Consider the following 17,018-nt stretch of genomic DNA (forward strand, 5'->3'; position numbering starts at 1 on the left):
AAATCATTTGACCCGTTCTAACCCAGTTTAATCGATAGTAATTAAATGTATTAACTGGTTAATTTGCAAAATTTGGGATTCGTAAAAAGTAAACTAATTCCGAATTTTGAATCGATTTTCACGCTCGTCTCCGTCCCGGGATACAGTGGAGTAAACGAAATCTTTCAAAGTGGAGAGGGTCAGCTAGCCAATTGCTCTTATTTTCCGTAAACTTTTTCATATTTTTTTCTTGGCCTCCGTGAATCTCCCCTCCGTCTTTTTCCATTCGACCATTTCCACTTAAAAACTCGTGTATTGAAGGTCCCAGGACGGAAATTAAGGCGGAGAATGGAGAAAAAAATATATATAAAAACCACCGCTTGGATGTCGATCGAAGATGCTGTAGGAGTTACGTTTCGGCCATCGGCAATTCCCCTCGAAAAGCGATGCATTTCATGAGAAAATCGATCGGGAGACATGAGCAGTGAAATGGTGGATGTCTCACATGTCGCAATCAGGCGATCTGTTAGTGTTTTTCCTGGCCTTGTAGGCCTGGCGTGTTTTTCGTGGCGACGGAGTACGTACCATCTTAAATCACTCGATTTTCTCCCAATCTTTTATTAGACTAATTAGTCGTTGGCGTTGGCTGTATCCTAATTGAGAGCAAAGAGGAACTGATGTAATATGTAGTTTTCTCTTGAGCTTGTGGCCTATTTCTATTTCATTATTGTACTCTTCCTACATCTATTATCAGAGTTCAATTTATAGCCGCTCGAAGGGTCTTTTTATGGTGTTACTTATCGTCGGGAAAGAAAGTCGCGTAGCGTATGAACGTACTGCAGAAATATGTAGGATTCCATTTCTTTAGGTTCCATCTTAAATGAATGGAAACATACACTTCCTGGCTGACTTATACAATAGATTAGCTCATGTTGTCTCATGGTGTCTTTAAAGTTACTTTCTCTGACTGTAAATACAAAAATCCTTTGAACAATCAAATTGCAAAACAAAGCCAATATATTAGTTCCAAAGAAACTGCGGGAGATACCGCAACAGTAACTTTTAACGGAGTCATCCGCTAATGCGCATTTCAATGCAACAGTTTCAGAGTGTAAAAATCATTCGCCTTGACCGGGATTCGAACCCGGTCAAGATTTCAGAGTTTAAGAGGGCGCCTTGATAGCTTAACTGGCTAAAGCACTCGACCGGACATTAAGGGATCCCGGTTCGAATCCCGGTCAAGGCGAATGATTTTTACACTCTGAAATTGTTGCACCAATATATTAGCATTGTATCACTACAAATATGGCTGTCATTTCAGCCCATGATAAATAATTCGTGTTCATAGAAAAATGTTATGTCACAGAATAAGGAGCGCATTGATGAGTGGCTGGGTGCTTTTTTTCTTTACCTTGTGATGATTTAGTTTTATATTTTGATATATTCATGTGTACTTACTCTATTTTGGGGATAAAGATTTATTTCATTGGGGACAAAAACATTACAAAATAACTTTGAACCCCATGAATTCAGGAAATGCAAATTGCAATCAAGGTGAGGACATGAGATAATGAAAGGGAGGTGTTTTTAGGATTATCACAAAATTTAGAATTTTTACTTATTATTATTTATTTAGGATTTTAGAATTATTACAAAGACAATGCAAGGAGAAGTTAAGATAACGGACATGGTTTGAAAAGATTTGGTTCTCAGGAATGAGCCTGGGGACCATAAAGTTGAGAGAAGAGAATGAAGTCATTTGGAAGAAGTCGATTAGGACGTATTTGATGAAAGGAATCTTGAAAAGAATATAATTAAAATACCATTGAAAACTTAGGTATGAAGTGCAGTTTTGTTTTGATAAAGAAGCATCTTCACTGTGGAAAGAGTATAAGCGTAGACTTTTGAGATATGAGTGTGGAGAAGGTTGAATAAAGTGGATTGGGTGTTAATCAAACAAATGAACAAGTGCTAAGGGGAGAAGAGAGACTTTTTGGGAGAAACTCTAAAAGATAGGAAAAGTGAACAAATGGTTTTGAGTGGCAATAAAGTCTGGGATGGATTGGAGACTGTTGGTTGAGACAGGTAGGGGCAAAAGATAGGGTATGTTGGACGGAATGACATGAGGCAGGGAGTATGATGGGTTGAAGGATGATTTACGAGGGTCATCCGGAAAGTAGTACCCGTTCGTGCCGCATGAAGTGCTGACGACGCGAGTAGCCGCTGGACGAGGTCAGATAGCTTCAGTGGCTTGTCTGCCTTCTCTGAGCCAAGTTGCGTGACGCTAGCATTGCCTGTGTTGTTTCTGTGATTGTTTACAATGTTTAAAAAAATTGAGAACGCCGCCAGTTGTGAAGTGAGGGCAGTGATTAAATTCCTCAATGCAAGAAACGTTCGCCCATGTGATATTCATCGCCAATTAAAGGAGGTGTATGGAGACAATGTAATGGACGAGTCGTCTGTTCGGCGGTGGTGTCGCAACTTCAACATGGGGAGGGGGAACACACACGACGATGAGCGTTCGGGCAGACCGTCTGTCATTACAGACCAACTGGTGAGCTCAGTTGACGAATTCGTGAGGAACGATCGGCGCGTCACAATTGATGACATCTGTGAGCATTTTCCCAATGTTTCTCGAACAATTGTTCATGAAATTGTTAAACACCATCTGCATTATGCAAAAATTTGTGCAAGATGGGTCCCTCGCGTATCTCAATGAGCTGGCGGCGAAGGACTATGCAGCAGGAATACAGAAACTTGTCACACGTTATGACAAATGCCTTAATTTGCTTGGAGATTATGTTGAGAAGTAGTTTAAAGTATCCTCTTTCAAATAAAATTTTTTATGTTTGTTAATATTTACTTTTGTGTCTTTATTTCACGAACGGGTACTACTTTCCGGATGACCCTCGTATTTTAATGTTATGTGTTATGGATTTTGGTGGGGTATAATGTGAGGGTTGTTAGGGTAGCTGTGTTTAGTCTCTTTTTCTATAAAAATGTGCATTAACGGCTAAATAAATAATCATCTCACCATCAAATGTTCTGAAAAAACTTTTCTTTTCCTTTTTGCAAAAATGTATCTACTTAGGAATTAAATTGAGTAATTCTCTCCACATATATTTCCAAAAGTAGCAATTATTATGGTTTATTTTATTGTAATTTCATATATTTTCATGCATAGGGATATTTGATATAATACGTTTATGAAAATGTTAAACATCAAATAATTGCTGTTTATTCGTATCATTGACTGTATATTTGACAATGGCAAACAAATTTAAAAACATCAAATTCATAGAGCAACAGTCATTGCTTAAGTCGTTGATTTACATTTAGAAGTGGATTTAATTTTCTGTGCTTCTCCATTTTATAATTCAAAGCAATGGTTTAAAATTTCAAAAGACTATAAATAAGAAAGTCTCGGGTATTTAAAGTACATTGATATAAAATACTATATATCACATTAGTTTCATCATTTCAAGATAATATAGGATTGATGACTGAGCAAGATTCAGACAGTTGTACTAGCTTGCAAGTGCCTCTCTAACAGAAACTTGTTGGACTAGTATATTAAGATTCTATCAGAAAAATGAAGAATGGTGAAAAAAATCTTTAAAATAATCCACCATTGCATAATCTTCTGCTGTGCCATGATGATAAACAGTTGAAATTATTGATTCAGAGTAATTATTTTTTCAAGATATTCTACCCACCAATTATGTAGCATCATAGCCATCATAAGGACACAATAAAATTTAGGACTCTTTCTTTTCTTATTTACATTTCTTCTTACAAATCTTGGACTCCTCTCCTCATGTAATTCCACCTTGGACACTCTGGGAGCCAATCCCAATGCACAGTCTGGGAATCACGTCATCGAAGATTCTATTTTACAGCTATTCTACACTCTTCCTTGCAAAGCCTCTTTCTCAGGTTCTTCAACTGCAAGTTTTTTCCACTCTATATTGTATTGTCCTGTGAAGAACTCTTGGATTGCATTTATTTCTCATTTCTAGGAGATGCCCTCTGCCATGGCATCTCAAACATTCTAATAGTAGTAATAGTAGAAAGTCGGGTAAACCTAACATGGGTGGTGACCTAACACCCCCCCCCCCCAAACCACACACCCTTGCCGCGGCTTGCGGGGTACTACGTAGATGTAATTTCATATTCACCCACCTATTTTCCTTTTGGATCAATATCTTGCTCTAAATGCCTGTTCTTGAAGGTGCAAATGTCCCCAGGAGTGATGCATATTCCATTGTGACCTCCAGTGAAATTTATTTGTGTGTGTGTGTGTATATATATATATATATATATATATATATATATATATATATATATATATAAATAGAGCAACAAGTGTGATTCAAAATAGTTATATTTTCAGAATTATTTTTCAAATGTTATTGTATTAACATACTGTCAAAATGTTGACATATTCATAAGGTTAAAATATGTAGCTACAAATGTCCCCAGGAGTGATGCATATTCCATTGTGACCTCCAGTGAAATTTATTTGTGTGTGTGTGTGTATATATATATATATATATATATATATATATATATATATATATATATATATATATATATATATATTAATAGAGCAACAAGTGTGATTCAAAATAGTTATATTTTCAGAATTATTTTTCAAATGTTATTGTATTAACATACTGTCAAAATGTTGACATATTCATAAGGTTAAAATATGTAGCTACAAATGTGTTGAGTGAAGTACTCAGAAAATACATTCTGTCGAATTAACTCTCTTAAGATATCAGAAATGGTGATGGAGTTTTCTTTTTCCCAGGGCATTTAAAGACCTTCTTAGGAGATCCATATCCAACTCTGTATGATAGTTTCAGGATGCTATATCTAGGTTGGTGATTCTCATGGCACTGTTCACACACTGGATTGTCTTATTCAGTACTTACATATGCTTTCACTAGATGCAATTAGCAAATTAGTGCACTTGTCATTTATCATTATCTAAGGCACACTAAAGGAGGAAAATAAAATTGATGTAGTAGAAGTTGCAATTTGACCATATACCTGCTCTAATCATCAACAATGAGATTGACTTGCAAATGATCTTTAACCTAGCATTATCTAGCAACTCCTGTTATAGCTAGAAATTATTTCTGGATGTTCCATAGAATATCATAAACAAGTCACTTTAGGTTCTTATTTCTTGTGACTTGAGGATAACCCCATTAGAAAATTAACAAAATATGAATGAATTTCGCAGGAGGTGATCAGTCAGATTTTTGCTAATATGTGAGCAATTAAGAAAAAATCACATTATTTGGTTGCCTGCCTAATTATGCATCACAGTAGGTCGGCAACCTTAAGCTCTCTCAGATATCATATTGGGTATATTGTACCAGAGAAAATGTTGATTTATATAAAAGGCCAAAAAGTTGTATTCTCTTTTGCCCTCCCTGTCTATCTGATCCACCACCTGCCACTCATAGATGGTATTATCTGTGTATAAGATAAACTAGGTGTTGTATTTCACCGTATTGTATTTGAAGTAGTTCAGCAATACTTTCATTAATAGAATCCTCAAAATTATTTCTAACATCATCACATATATTTATAATATTACTATAGCAATTAATATTCACATATCATGCATCAGTTCTGTAGATTATTAATGTGCTCAAAACTGCATAATGTATTCTGGCAATCTTGTTCCTAGTTTAGTGAGATAGTAATAGCATTGATTTGGTACAATAAGTGAGGTTATTAATAATATATGCTTGCTAGAAGTTAGTAGGGAGGCATCTAATAAGTGATTATTAAACAAGCTTATCAGTTGGCTAATAAATAATACATTGAATCACTTTTACTCCAAAATCCCTTTTCTACTGTGTATAATTATCAACTGTAAATTCTGAAAATCCCAAAATAAAGCCACACACTCAGAAAAAATTTACAGTATATTTTTTGTATTATTTATATTACTTTGGTGTACTTAAATGCATTGAACTCAGATTATTGTATTGCTAACTATTTATTGTGCATGTACTCTAGATATAATGGAGTCAATGCATATTTTAATCATGCAAAAAGTATCACCCAGCCTCCATTGATGACTTTAATTTTTATTTAGTTTTGATTAATTCCCAGCATTCTGATTTAATTTCCACCGATTATCAGTAATAGCATCTCCTTTCGATTGTTTCTGGCTCAACTTTTTGGAAGTTCATGTTCATTAAATGAAGTACATTGTGTTCTTCATTTAATAATATCATCTTCTATTAAAATTCTTCATGTTATGACTTGCAATTACTTAGGTATCAATAAGCAGCAGTTCGTTTGTAACATGAACAGTAATGAATTCAAAAAATCCATTTAACTATTTCTACTTCAAAATATTTCTTGGAAATTGTGGAAATGTTTGCTCTAATTTTAATGGAGGCCCACTGCAATACTGTCAATGGTATCTGAGCCAGATGTATTGCACATTCATTTAGTGAAATTGACATCTGAAGAGTGTAATTTTTTTTAATTCAATCATTCAGCTCCTCATGTTCGTTAACTTTTTATCCATACTCATAAAATAAAAATGTTTTCTCAGTGCTTCAAAGAATTTTAAATTTATACTTAGGCTACATTATTGCCCACATATATATTCTTCAGGTATTTTTAAGATGTACTCACAAAATCCCTAAATTACATGATGGCTCCATAATTTATATCATAAGAATACTTGTTTTTTCGATGAGTGTGATCTGCATAATTCATAGTATGATTTATTCATATTCAACATATGCGAATTCATTTAGGTGTTATTATTGTAGCTTTTTGATGGAAGCTTAATGGGCAATAAGGTAGACACAGCTAAGAAAGAAGAGTTATACTCCCTCAAAACTTGTAAAACTCCTATAACACTGATGAAACCAGCCAAGTCCTAGAATATTTGTAGCGAAAAATTAATTCATTTGAAATGCATGTGAATATGGTAAATAAACCATAAGCCATTTTCTTATTAATGTAAATTACAGACACCTTTCCACTTTTTGGGCAAGTATTCTCTTTTTATCCTATCATACCAATTTGAGTTCCAGTTACGGATTCTCCTATTGATAGTGCCATGTACCATAGGTAGATTTTGTGTGGTTTCATTTTGTGTAGGTGGTGATAAGTTATCACACATCAAAATGTCAGTTGAGGCATACATAGTTCTGAGGTTTTTTTCCTTGATAGAGGGAAGATCTTTTGCAAAGCATATGTATGTAATTTCATTGTAAGTATGAAATTGCTTAAAGTTTTGGTATTAGCATTTATGTAGCTTAATTCAGAGCTGCACACATTTCTTCCAAGGTTTGATGCATTCACTTTACACTTCTATTATTTGCTTGCACGCCAGTTAAAGCTGTGTAAAGTAGAATCATGGATAATTTTAAGTGTGCAATAGTTATATTTTTAAAAGGATTTCACTGCTGCTGGAAACATCCTCCCATTCTAAAAAAATGTACAGCTGCATTGCACAAACTCTCTCACACTATTAGTCTAATATCTCATGCTACTGCTTGTTTATTTAGTAACATGTATGATGACTAGTGAACTATCAGACAGCTACTATGACCCATCTTATGTACACAATCAGGGGCATGAATGATTTAGACCACTTCATGCCTAAGTGGGAACCATGATTTTGTTCCACTGTAGGAATAGTTTAATGTTATTAAGTACCACCATTAGTTGTTTCCTTTGCTTTGAGTATGGCTCACGGGATGTCAAATTTTTTTGTCATCCTTAGCCAGTTGAAAATAGTGTCGCACTTGCTTAGGCCTGTGTATTTATGTTCTGTAAATGAATTTCATAGAATATACAATCAACAAGATCTAGCATTTATGCACAAATACCTGTTAGAGAGATGCATAGTTAATTAAATATCAGTGCTCACATATGAAATCCAAATCATGCCTAACCTCTCCCTTCCCATTTTTCTCCCCAGCTTCTGGCACTGGATCGATAAGAGAATCTGCACCAGTGAGACATTCAAAGAATGACACTTCATCAACCATGCTCATCATTTCCCAGCCAACGTCAATCCCTGCATCATCCCCAGCATTTGTGCAGCCACCCAGCGCGAGGATTCCCGTGCCACAGACGAAGCTACCACAACAACATGGGTTGTCACCACCGAATGGTGCAGAGATTGATGGTCATCTGGGTGTGGGCAATGAGGTTGGAGTTGAGGGTGGAGGAGGGGTTGTTGGCAGTAGGAGATGGAGAGGTGGAGAGGGCCCGGTGGTCGGGAAGGCCATGCCAATGTTGAGGTGGGAGAAGGAGGGTGTCGTGGAGCCTATGAGGAGGCCCCCTCCTGAGGAACCACCCCCGCCACAGGAAGGAGACTTCATCACCCTGCAAAGGGTGAGTTTGACCTTGGTTTTCCCACCTCATGTGCTCCTGCTTTGGTTTGAAGCATCTCCTCTGGATGACAATTCCCTCTTGCGCTGCTAAAGTATGAATTTTTTTCTTTAAGAATTCTCTCTTTTCCATGTGTCATGCAGTTTGCTGACCAGTTTTGCTCTTTCATTCATTTTGTCATGGTAGTTTTAATTTTTTTTCAAATGCCCTTATGAATGCCAAAGTATCTTGATGTTTCATAATTAAATTTTTTGTTTTCCGTGATACTTTTTCCATGTAAAATTTGCCATCAGTGGCTAAAATTGTTCATATTCTTCTTGAAGAGACAGCATCTTATGTAAATAAAATCGGAATAAGAAACCAGTGCATACCAATCTAAATTACATAATGTATGGTAAGTCATTTCAGCAAAAGCCAATATATTTTGTAAAATCTTGCCAGTATCATCAGAAAGTGACATGCCATAGAAGTATAACTTGATGAATCACTGCTCAAAAATTGTGACACTGATTAGGAAATTACACACCTGATACACGGATCCAATTGGATAATTTAGAGATATGAAACTAGAAGTAATTATTAACTCATTTACAGTATAGAATTAGGGTAAAAATAGGCTAATTTTCCTATTGCCTAATCATTATCATTGGTGTAAAAATACACATTTGAGTAGCCAAAACTATGAATTAATTTTTTCCAAACAAACTGGTTTAGAGAATGGACATGATTGCCCATAATGAAGACAATTTTGGTATTAATGAATGATGATGAAAATTAAATAATATCATCAAGTGTCAATAATTAGCCGGAAAAAGTGACATTTCAAATCATAGGATTAGAACATTTACAGTGTAATGTAATGGCAGATTATTATTATTTGAGGGGGGTAACAGTTTCCTTGATTGGAGTGTAACATTGAAACATTTGTAATGCCTCCACGGATATGTTGAAACTTCACGTTTATTTCTCATAAATTACATAAGTTCTCAACTTGACCATTGAAACCTCAGAAAATAGTAGAACCTTTGTGTAGATTATAACTATGTATTTATTTTACAGTCCTCTTTAAGGTGCATCTGAGTAGATGGGGACATGCTGTGTTAATATTACATATGACACATTCAATGGAAATTTTAATTGCGACTTAAATGGTGATTTACATGACTGATCCTTTAACTTAAAATCACCCCAATATTCTAGTCTTCTATTCTTACCAATTGCAATCACATCCTAAACAGTTGTAATAAACTCAACTGTCACTTTCCATTTAACAGGCAAGGTAATGAATTACTTTCATCATAATTAAAATACTAATATGGATATGCTGTAACTACAGGCGTCTTCAAATTTGAACTATCAGAACCTTAAATAGGGCTCTGATACTAATTATTTAGTAATTAAATGACTTCTGAAACTTTTTTAGCCAGGAATCAAATGACAATAGTAGAGCATTAAGGGGAGAACAAGCAGGGCAGTTGCTTTAATTCCCCATGCTTCATTAGCACTAGATGGATAATGACAAATGTCATCCCAAATACTGGATACTATGGGGACTCTTTTGGGGAAAATTAACTCCAGAGCAATTTACTAAATGACAAAATATTGTCAGAGTACAAAATTGTACCTCCTAGTGTCTATGAAATCTTTTGTCTCCTCCACTTTGTCATCACCACAAGTTTATTATCACAGATTTCCATGGAATATATATTCTCATGAGATGCCGCATGAAGAAAAACACTGTTTAATAAAATGTAGCTCCATAATATTTAACTTTATTTTTTTGACACCTCTGTAATCTTCAACTAAAACACTAAAGAATGCCAAAAAAGGTTTTTGCCATCAAGGTCTGTTTTCTGTATTACGCAAGATAAATATAACTCAGATACAATTTAGTCATGTGCTCATTAGCAATATATTCTCCAGGTAATAAACCAATTTCTTTGATTTGATAAGCAAATAAAAACACAGTTATAGAAGAAAATCTGCATTTTTGTGAAGATGATTAGTAAAATGGACTTCATTGTCATTTAGAAAACTTGCTCACATCCTGAAAAGAGTCCTGTCAATGAAAAAATCAAAAGACTAAATAACATTGTGGGATCGGAAAAAATATGATCAATTGAATTTGGATCATTGAACTCATTTTATATTGCTTGCATATTCTTGGCCTGGAATAAAACATAATTTCAATGATTTGACAGAAATTTGATGGGTAGCATGATGCAGAGATATTACCCAGTGTCATTAATATTCCTCCATGAAACTTAACATTTGAGTGAACTTAATTTATAATTCATACATTATTATAGGCATTTCTTAATTGATGGTTGTTTAAATATATACATGAGTACATAAGATTGAAGAGATTATGAGCAGATATTTTCCATTAGTATGTAGTACAAAAAAGAAATATCCACTCCAGTTGATAGCTCAGATATCATCTCTAATGCCACTATATTGACATAAATTAATATTTCTTGTTGTGTAAATGAAATTGCAGCCATCAAGGAGGAGGCTTGTGCCTCCACCTTGGATTTACCAGTGCTTATATTTATGGAAGGTTAGTTCTTCAGTGACTGTTTTCATTCTTTACATGTTTATTTTAAAAGCATCTGTAGGTAGTATATTTGTTGCATGAAATTTAGCTATTGTTTTTAGAGAATGCTTTTACAATATGCTTGAATCCTGGCACTTTTATTTTCAGTCATATATGAAAATGAAGTATAAAAATATTTACCCTTGTTTTAAATGTAATTGATTTTATCATTTTATAGGTATTATTGAAATTTTTATTAAAGAAAATTAACTAGCATAAAATTTCCTATTTTTTAAGCTTTAATATTGGCTCAAACACATGCCACTTTAATTTGTCACCTGCCATGATTCTGTCAAAAAAATCATGATATGGTCACATAGTAGTTGGTAATCTCATTCCATACCTCTGTGGTACCTAAATTTTAATGGCATTAAAAATTTGAGAACTAGGATGTCTCAAACTTGAAACTGCATGCAGATATTTAAACATACATTTATTGGTGCCAAAAACTGATCAATTTGTAATCATACATCAGCAGTGAACAATAAAAAGAGTATTGTTTGCTACAGCTAATTCTGAAGATACTTTACTAAATGTCAGCTTATAATCCATTATAAATATATTGGCATGAATGCCTAGTTAAAGAGTTTTAGTGCATCATAGCATTCATATTACTATCTTCAGGCACTTGGGAAAGTAGTCAGCTACAATTTTTAAGACAGTGATTCTGCCTTTTAGAGATGTAGACATATTTTGCTAATTTTAAAGCAAAGATATAATTCCCCATTATTATTACATTTGTAGTGATTTTGATTTCTTGCACATATTAGTAGGATCATGCATAGGCGAAAATTTGGTAGAGTTGTACTTAAACAGTGAATGAATAATAAATAAACAATGAATTAAACGGAAACTTGTTGACCTAGTCTGCCCCTACTCACACTTTCTTCCTTCACTATGTCATCTTTGCTTGTTCACATAACATTTGCTCGCCACCAGTTATTTAAGGATGAGCAATTGATGAGGCAGTCATTTACTGTGAAACTGTACTGAGGCTCACTCATAGGATTCAGAATCTGATAGCTCTCCCAGTTGCCCATTTCCAAAGTTTCACAAGAGGTACTTCCCTTCAAAATTACTATAGCAATTTCTTGAGATGTTGACTCAATGGATAAAATCCCATTTGAACTGTAAAAGTAAAATTACTATCAATTTTACTCAAACCACATTGTTAATTATTAATTCATATCCTTTGGAGTTGCTTCATTGGAATAAGTGCAGCAATAAAAAACAGTTGAACTTGAGATATCTTGGTCGAGGAAGTGAATGCATAGCAGTGAAGAACTCAATAACAATTGGCATCATAACTTTATATAATGTTTCATAATTCTCAAAAGTTTTTTAAGGTTTCTTACATTTGAGAAATATTAGTACTTCATAATAGCACTACATCATGATGATTTAAAAATTATTTTAGTGAAAGGGGATGAATATATTTATTCTTAAAATAGTATGATTCAAAAATTATTTTCAATATTTTGGCAACTATTAGCTTTAACTATTCATTTTGTGAACAAACTGTTTCCTGATGAACAAGATTAATTCTTTCACAGTACCTTGCAGAATGGTTTCCTTTTTCATACGTTAATGATGTCAAGGCATCTTCAGAACATTTAATCATGATGGCAATCATTTAATGAATCTCAACCTCACTGTTTTACATTGGAAATTTTCCTCCACCAAGCAAGCAGCAATAAAAAAATTACCAGTGGGTCCACTAAGGTGGTGCTTATCAGAAGAACCAAAACTTATGCTCTTGAACTGGAGATTGATCCCATTGAGTCAGCAAGGAGTTGAGCATAGTATTAATTAAATGTACTAGTATGAAGTAACTGGCATGTTTATTACCTGGTGCATATCTTAATTGTCGCACACATAGCAGAGTGCTTCCTCGCCAATGAGGCATGATGCTACCAACGGCGGTGGAGCTAGGGGAAGGATGGGTAGGGAGTCTGGGGATGCCATGCCGGGGAGTAAGGAAAGGAATAGGGTTGATAGAGGGGGAGGGGGAGGTGGTGGGAGGGCAGAGGTGTCTGTATCGGCTGGTGACCTCCTTGGACGAACTCATGAGGAGCTGGTCCTCCTCCTCATCCAGCTGAGAAGGCAGAGTGCGGCCGTTTCCAATGCCATTGACCTCTGCCAGGCAGATCTAAGGTCACAGGTCTGTTGTTCAAATTGATTTCTACGGTGTGGGTTTGGTTTTTTGACTAATGTGTGAAAAAATTATCTGTGTAATAGTATTTGCCAGGGTCTATAAGTCTGACTAACTTTCCAGCAGTTAATTGATACCCAAATGCTTTGATGATGGGCTAACTCACGTAAATCTTATGTATAGGAGAACTGATATTAAGAAACATTCTATGTAGTATGATTTGGGAGCTGAATATAAGCTTTTGGGAGCTGTGGTGGAATGTGTGAGTTGCTACATGGCATCTATGGAAATCTTGTTTCATCGGTCAACTAGTGATCAGGTTTTATCAGAAATGTGATTATGTGTTCTAAAAAGAAACTAAACTTCTGAGTATAATATGGTTTTTTATTTTTCTCAAATTAAAAAAGTGTTTAGTATTATTGATAACTAAGACTGCAAACAATAAAATTCTTCCATAAACTGTATTATTTCACTTACTGCTATGTTTGGTCTTACCTGAGAATATTGTCTGCACATAAATTAACTAATGTATGCACAGACTGAACTGAATTAACTGAAACATGTTCAGTTTTCATTAGTCATTTATGTCAGGAATGAATGAATAATTTCACATGTTCGTTTTAGTCACAAGTTCTGTTGTTAATATTTCAAACACAGTTATACTATTTTTGTCATGAGTTGCCACTTAGAAGGATGTCATTGCTCACCTTTCAGGGTGTTGTAGTTAAAAAGTCTATTTATGTAATCACAATCAGTTTTGAATGAGATAAGTGTTATTAATATTCTTACTTTTATTGACTAAAATATTGTTTAATAAAATATGGAGTGGGGTTTTCAATTCTTTAACCAACAAGCAAATATTTCCCAACAACCATTAAACTTACTAAGTATTTACTTTCTAATAAATTATAGTAATTCTTCTTGAGGAGCACGGTCTACCTCCTCAACAAAAAATTTGCACTCATCGGTTTTTTGTAGCTTTGCAAGTCATGCTTTTATTTCTGCAAGAAGCTATTGAACTAGAGTATGCATGCTTACAGTAGAGTAGTTAATGTTGTAGATGGTAAACTTCTAGATCTGTCTTCTGTATCTTTTATACCATTGGCCCCAGATGTTTACATGTACCAAAAAATCTTTATGAATATCCCTTTTCAGTTTGATATCCCTTTCCACAACCTTTTAATATTCAATATCTTTTAATATTCAATGTAAAAATGGGGCCAATCCTTTATTTGTCCCCCTGAATTTCAACCTAAACTACCTACCACGGAGATTTTTTTACAGGAAATACTTCTTTTTCAAAGACATTTGTTAACTTTTTGTTAAAACTTCATATATGTGATATGCAAAGAGACATTACTAAAGCAATGTGTGCATAATTTACATGCTGCTTTATTGATAATTTCTGGTACCAACATGATTAGTTATGAAATTAAGTTTTTCAGTTTAATTTTACATCTCTAGAATGCTTTAATTAAAAATTACTATATCACAGGACATTTTGGAATGCTATATTATTTATCAGAATAAAAATAAATCTTCTGCACTCATTATCACATATAATTTATTTTTAAATAATTTCTCAGAAAAGGGCACAAAAATGTGTCAAAGAATAGGCTCTATTTAACTCACTTGACTAAATAATGGAAGAAATATTTCTTTTATTTTCTAAAGGCTCGGTTAGCTGAATTGGAAATGCACAGGAGAGTTGAACACCTGAAGAAATTAGAGGAGCTTAAGAAGCATTTACTAGAGCTAGAAAAACAGGTGAAGACCATGAACACCTCTTTGATTTTTCTACATTATTTCAGTATGCTTGTCAGTGAGTTGAGAAAACCACTGCACAGAATAACATGCTTATATTTGTTTTCAAATGTTTTATATTACATATTGTGATTTGAAGAAAAATTACAATGCTATTTTCACATTCATTTCTGAACTGCACCACTACAGACAGTCATTCTTATTTTCACAAAAGAGTTGCATTTAGCAGTTACTTTGACGACTTGGTAGTGAAATGCAGTCACAACTTTTTGTTTAATAATTGTTTCACACTCTTTAAATGAGTGTTTCATAGCTGAAACTGTTATATTTATTTAATATTTGTTTATCATGAACTGAAGCTTTCACAGTTACTCATCAAAACATTTTTTCTTCAAACTTCATTCTGGTACATCTTAGTTTAGGTTATTGATTTTTAACAATGGGATTTTTATGTAATTTGCACATGAAGAGAATATTTCGGAAATATCAGGTTGGATTTTAAATAAAAAAATGCCATCCGAACTGAAAATTTTATTTTTATTCCCCTAATTGTCTTCAATAGTATGAAAAAGGAAAACCTTTGATCAACCTTGTGGACAATATGGTGAAGCTGGGATCACTTTATCGAGGCAACACGGATGCCCACGGACATGTTAGAAGTTGGAGGAGTATGGGTGGTGAGGTCATCACGGGCTCTTCTCCGGCAAAAGACCGACTCCAGTTCAACCAGAGGGTACAGGAGCAGAGATTGTTGGCAGAGGAGAGGAGAGACTGGAGCCGCTTGTCCCCTGACCATGGAGAACTACAGGTAATGTATTTTCGACCCTCTCCTATGGTTCATTTGATATTTAGGACACTGAAAACCCTCTACATATGTAGGGGACGAGCACTTGAAAAAGTTACCCAGCATTGGATGTTGTGCATCAGAAAATGTACATCATTCTGTCAGTATATATGCTGTTGAAGCATTTGATGTGATATTTATATTTTTCCTTTTGTGGTGGTGTCGCTTGCTGGAAAAAGGAGGTGTCAGGACATAAGCAGGTAAATACTAATCATAAAAGTATACATGAGATAAAATAGCTTCCAGCATAATGATCAACAATGTACCTTGTCTTTTCAATGTAGATATGCACTTCTGGTTACTCATGAGTACTTTTCTGGAAAAATGTTTTTTTTAATTTTAGGAATAAAGCTATTTATTTATCGATCTCATCATGAACTAATCCAATATTTCTAGGTTATTTATTTACATGTGATAATTTAAAACATGCAATATTATCATTTTAAAAAGATAATTTCTTGAGAGGGTGATATATGAAGTGGACACTTAATGAGAGCCATGATTAATGCTCCTAAAATGAGCACTGATAACTATAATATGTATGCCATCATTTCCTTAGTTTTTAATGGCATGAATCAATTGAATCCATCTTTCATGTTTTCCCTTTTTTTAAATAGATTTCTATGAGATATCAATTGTTAATTTTGTTATATATGCATGGAAAACAATTGAGGAGTTTGGGGAGGGGAGGGGATTGTCTGGAGAAATCCCAAGGAGACAGAAAAGATGGATGCAACACATATTGATTGGGAATGATATGTTAAAAACTGTGAAAGAGGGGAGAATGTTAGGAAAACAATGAAGGGTAGGAATAGGATAGGGATATTGGACGGGATGAAGGGAGGAAGGAAGCATACAGAGATGAAGAGGGGGCTATTGAAGAGTAGAATGTTGTTATGTTGAAGACTGTGATAGAGGGGAGAATCTAAGGAAAACCAGAAAGGGGCAGAAATAGGATAGGGATGTTGGACAGAATGAAGGGAGATTTGAAAATGAAGAGGGGTCTGTTGTAGAGTAAGATGTTGGGTTGTGTTTTGTGAGGAGAGACAAGAGAATTATTTGGTAGCCTGTGTCCATCCAAAACCTACCTAAACTGGTAGATTACCAATAGTAATAATTATTATTGTAAATATATACCTAACAAAATTATTATTCTCGTTTATTTCAGGCAAAAGTTCAGCAATTATATCGCCTTGATCGCCTTTTGCAAGAAGAGTCTGTGACCATTCAGAGTCTTCAGCAAGACAAGGTTTGTGGCATTAGACACAGAGATAGCTTCAATGAAATTTTTAATATTT

At 34.4% G+C, this 17,018-nt stretch overlaps 1 protein-coding gene across 1 annotated transcript in view; it reads left to right on the top strand.

The window, feature by feature from the left end:
• Positions 1 to 8,080: 8,080 nt before the first annotated feature.
• Positions 8,081 to 17,018, top strand: part of LOC139698577 (uncharacterized) — a 56,199-nt gene continuing 47,261 nt past the window's right edge. The window contains exons 1-6 of the mRNA XM_071597417.1: positions 8,081 to 8,367; positions 12,840 to 13,121; positions 14,787 to 14,879; positions 15,439 to 15,684; positions 15,900 to 15,920; positions 16,889 to 16,969. Of these exons, the coding sequence (XP_071453518.1) occupies positions 8,260 to 8,367; positions 12,840 to 13,121; positions 14,787 to 14,879; positions 15,439 to 15,684; positions 15,900 to 15,920; positions 16,889 to 16,969 (831 nt within the window). The 5' untranslated portion in view covers positions 8,081 to 8,259. The remainder of the gene's footprint in view (positions 8,368 to 12,839; positions 13,122 to 14,786; positions 14,880 to 15,438; positions 15,685 to 15,899; positions 15,921 to 16,888; positions 16,970 to 17,018) is intronic.

The sequence above is a fragment of the Hetaerina americana genome, unplaced genomic scaffold (assembly GCF_022747635.1).
Source record: "Hetaerina americana unplaced genomic scaffold, ioHetAmer1.1.p SCAF_89, whole genome shotgun sequence".
Classification (NCBI taxonomy): Eukaryota; Metazoa; Arthropoda; class Insecta; order Odonata; family Calopterygidae; genus Hetaerina; species Hetaerina americana.